The sequence below is a fragment of the Orycteropus afer genome, unplaced genomic scaffold (assembly GCF_000298275.1).
Source record: "Orycteropus afer afer isolate SDZICR_OR568_19922 unplaced genomic scaffold, OryAfe1.0 scaffold00128, whole genome shotgun sequence".
Lineage (NCBI taxonomy): Eukaryota > Metazoa > Chordata > Mammalia > Tubulidentata > Orycteropodidae > Orycteropus > Orycteropus afer.
This window is the reverse complement of record NW_006921715.1, coordinates 8,260,081-8,264,701: the sequence shown is the minus strand read 5'-3', so window position 1 is coordinate 8,264,701 and position 4,621 is coordinate 8,260,081. Positions and strand designations below refer to the sequence as shown.

The window sequence follows — 4,621 nt, the reverse complement described above, 5'->3', positions numbered from 1 at the left end:
TGGGCAGTTCCACTCTGTCCTCTAGGGGCGCTGTGGGTCAGAATGGACTCCACGGCAGTGGGTGTGGTTTGGGCTTTGCTTCTGTGAAAACTGCCATCCTTGGAGACCTCGTGGGCAGTTCCACTCTGTCTTCTAGGGGCGCTGTGGGTCAGAATGGACTCCACGGCAGTGGGTGTGGTTTGGGCTTTGCTTCTGTGGCAATTGACAGCCTTGGAGACCCTGTGTACAGTTCCACTTTGTCCTCTAGGGGCGCTGTGGGTCAGAATGGACTCCAGGCAATGGGTGTGGTTTGGGCTTGGCTTCTGTGAAGACTGACAGCCTTGGAGACCCTGTGGGCAGTTCCACTCTGTCCTCTAGAGGCGCTGTGGGTCAGAATGGACTCCAGGCAGTGGGTGTGGTTTGGGCTTGGCTTCTGTGAAGACTGACAGCCTTGGAGACCCTGTGTGCAGTTCCACTCTGTCCTCTAGGGGTGCTGTGGGTTGGAATGGACTCCACAGCAGTGGGTGTTGCTTGGTTTGGTTTCTTCTGCCAGCTTTGGTTTCTCTTCTTTTTCTAATTTCCTGAAGGGTACAATTAGGTTGTTGATTTAAGATCCTGTTTGTAATGTAGGCATTGGCAGCTATAATTTTCCCTCTGTGAACTGCTTTCACTTAGCCTATAGGTTTTAGTTGTGTTTAAGTTTTATCAGTGTCAAATATTTTCTGATGTCCCTGTTGGTTTCTTCCTTGACCCATGGGTTGTTCAAGATTATGTTGTTTAATTTCCACGGATTTGGAGTTTCCAGTTTTCCTTCTGTTTTTGATTCCTAGCCTGTAGTTTGAGAAGATACTTTGTATCATGGCGATGATTTATTGAAAATTAATTTATGGCGTAACCTATGGTCTGTTCTGGAGGTTCTTGTGCTCATGATGTAGAATTCTTGGTTGACAGTTTTGTTCTTTAGCATTTCCACCCTATTCTGGCCTCCGTGGTTTCTGATGAAAAATCAACTGTTAAATTGCCGAGACGCCCTTGTATGTGAAGAGTCTCTTCTCTCTCGCCGCTTTCACGAGTCTCTTTGTCTTCGACTTTTGACAGCTGGGTTATAATGTTTTAGTGTCAGTCTCTTTGAGTTTATCCTGCTTGGAATTGTGTGCACATTTTGGATATTGTCTCAGTTACTGGTGCTGCATAAAGAGACCACAGGTGGACAGCTTGAACAAGCAGAAGTTATTCTCTGACAGGAGGCTAGAAGTCTGAATTCAAGATGCTATATCTGGGGGAAGGCTTTCTCTCTGTTGGCTCTGGGGGAAGTGCCTCGTCTCCTTTCGATATCTAGGAGCCCGATATCCCTTGGAGAACTCCATGTGACTTGGCATCCATTTTCCCCTGAGTCATAGGAGATTCTCAGCACAGGGCCCCCTGGTTCAAAGGACATGCTGTGCTCTTGACTCTTTGCTCTTGGTAGTAGTCAGGTCCCCCCTCTCTGCCTCTTTCTTTCTTCTTTTATCTCTGGAAGATAAAGAGTGATGTAGGCCACAGCCCAGAGAAGCTCCATGTACGTCAGATCAGGGCTGTTACCTGAGGAAGGGTGTTGAATCTCATCCCGACCCTCTTACAACTGATTGACTGGTCACATCAGATCACATGATGACAGATGATGGCATCATTATATAACTGCCAAATTACATCACTGCGTGGCTGCCAGACCACAGGGAGTCGTGGCCCAGCCACGTTGGCACGTGGTTTTGGAGGACACAATTCAATCCAGGAGACAGATGTAGATCCATGTATTTTGTCAAATCTGGGAAGTTCTCAGCCATTATTTCTTCAAGTATTTTACCTCTTTTCTTCTGGGACTCCCGTAATACGTATGCTGGCCTTTTTGATGGTGTCCCTTAGAACCCTTGGGTTTTGTCTGTTTTTTCTCATTTTGTTTTTTTTCTGCTCTTCAGACCAGGTAGTGGGAATTGCGCTGTCTTCAAGTTCACCAGTTCTTCCTTCTGCTTGTTCTAATGTGCTGTTGCACCTCTGTTGTGATTTTCTTTTTAATTGCAGCTTTTGTCCTTTGCAGCTCCAGAATTTTTGTTCAGTTTCTTTCTTTTTAATTTCTGTTCTTGTTGAGAACATACAAAGCAGAAACATACACCAGTTCAGAATTCCTACAACAATTTCTACAGTTCATTGACATAGATTACATTCTTTGAGTTGTACAACCGATGTCACCCAATTTTTCTAAGTTTTTCTTACTTATTAGCATAAGCTCACTGCCCCTCAGTTTCCTGTCTAATCCTTCGAGTTGCTGTGGTCAGTCTGACCCCATAGAGACAGGTCTTAAACGAGTCCAGCGCTCAAGGCAGACCTTCTTCACTAGGTAAGCTCAACTCTTGTTTGATTTTAAGACTTCAGGGGAAGCATTTTGGGTTTAAGGTTTAAAGATGATCTCAGAGTAGTAGTTTCAGGGGTTCATCCTGCCTTTATGGCTCCAGAAAGTCTGGAGTCTACAAGAACTTGAAGTCCTGTTTTGCATTTTCTCCCTTTTGACCAGGATTCTGCTGTAGACTTGTATCGAGCTGTTCGGTAATGGTACCAGGTACATCTAGTTCTTCTACACAGGGGCCGTTGGGCTCCTTTTGGTAATCTCTGTGTCCTGGTGTTCACACTGGGTCAGACCTCACTCTCCTGATTCCCTTTAGGTCTCTGTGCATCATTTACCACGAGTGTGCTGTTGTGTCTCCCTGTGCAGGGAAGCGGCAGATCCATCACCTGGGGAACCAGCTGCAGCTGAACCAGCATTGCCTTGACACGGCCTTCAACTTCTTCAAGATGGCCGTGAGCAAGCACTTGACGCGGGGCCGGAAGATGGCCCATGTGATCGCTGCCTGCCTCTACCTGGTCTGCCGGACCGAGGGCACACCACGTATCCTTTCCTTCAGTCGCTGTGACTCAGAAGTGAGAGTCACCTGCTGCTCACATTGGTTGCAGAGAGGGCATTTGAACCTCAGGCTTTCTGGACCTGAGGAAGCCTTGTGGCTGACTGAGGAACCAGGCTGCTCTCGCCCACTGATCTCTTGTGTTAGTTCTCTAGTGCTACTGTAACAGATATGCCACAAGTGGTTGGCTTTAACAAATGGGGATTTATTTGCTTACAGTTTAGGAGGATAGAAATCTGAGTTCAGAGTGGCAGCTCTAGGGGCTGGGTGAAGGCCCCTCGACCTTGGGCTTCAGCTCTGCCTCTTGCTCCTGGCCCACTGGAGCTGGAAGCATCTCTTAACTCAGGCAGCTGCTGGCTGCTGAGGTTTACAGACCCAAAATTGACAAGTAAAATGGCACAGTCCCAAGATTATCAGTCAACACATCAAGCCACTAGGTCAAATCCAGAACAGTTCCAAGATTGGCAGGCAACATGGCAGGCTGCTGAATGAAAACTTGGCTACATGCAGGGTCCAAGCGTGCCAAAAAGCTAGAGACTGCTTTCAAAGCTATTTCTTTTATACTGGGAACAGACCACATCCCAAAGGCAGCTACTCAGCTGCTCATAGCAGACTCTACCATGGAGCTGATTACCACTTTCATCGTGGGGAATAACTGCATCCAGCTGCCCAGCCACTCAAAACCAGGCACAGCCAAGTTGACAACAACCTCGACTACCACAGGGAGGATGTGTCTCCATCTGTCTTCAGAACTCCTGCCCCCAATTTTCTTCCCACTTGGGCTCATCTGGACATGGGTGTCCACTTGGGTATCTTCCTGTTTGGTCCTGTCCTCTTGCTGGAGAAGTCAGTGTCATGTTCTGAGGTGGCTAAACCACCTGGGCCACTGGCGCCTCTGAGGGCTCTGACGTCATGGCTGCTGTGTGGGTGACAGGGAAGTGGGTGCAGATCTGAGGCACGAGGAGCGTGCTTCAGTTAGCGTCCCTCTATGACCTAGGCCCCTACCCCTGCCTGCATCCAAAGAAATATAGAAAATTGAAAAGGGAAGGAGAGAGAGTGGGAATAAAGCCAGTTGATCTCTGAGGAGTGATGAAACAAACCCCAACCAAACTTGTTACGTCAAGCCAGTCACAGCTTGCAGAGCCCTACAGGACAAAGTACAGCTGCCTCAGCATTTCCAAGGGTGTGGTGTTAGTGGAACCAGGCTGTCACCTCATTCTGTGCAGTGGCTGGTGGGTCAGATACTGCCCTTTCAGTGTTAGTCTCTAGCGTATTGGGAAAATGAGAATGGCTTGCTGTGGGAGTAGGGCAGGCAGCACTGTCCTGGGATAGCGCTGAGGCCTGACTGCTGTGGCAGGAGAGGTGTGCTCATGTGTTCTGCCTTCTGGGTACCTGTAGGTGATGGCTCTCTGCAGGATTTGAGATTGCATGGTGTGGGGTGACATGGGCCGAGCAAGTGGCCCCAGCTCAGCCCCTTATTGCCATGGAGGCATCTGACCTTGTCCTCAGTTTTCCACCTAGAAAGTAGCGGCATCGATTCTGCCATCTCTGAGGTCCATCAGCTTTACCATCCTGCTAAATCACCCATCTTGGTCTGGACGATGCACCGTGCGTGGGCACGGGTGGGCTGTGTGTAACACCCATCTTGGAGGGGACGGTGAGGGGTGGGCGGGCACGGGTGGGCTGTGTGTAACACCCATCTTGGAGGG

General features: G+C 48.8%; 1 protein-coding gene across 1 annotated transcript in view; it reads left to right on the top strand.

Moving 5' to 3' along the window:
- Window positions 1-4,621, top strand: part of BRF1 (BRF1 RNA polymerase III transcription initiation factor subunit) — a 91,575-nt gene that overhangs the window by 16,271 nt on the left and 70,683 nt on the right. The window contains exon 3 of the mRNA XM_007944594.1: window positions 2,726-2,899. Coding sequence (XP_007942785.1) covers window positions 2,726-2,899 — 174 coding nt within the window. The remainder of the gene's footprint in view (window positions 1-2,725; window positions 2,900-4,621) is intronic.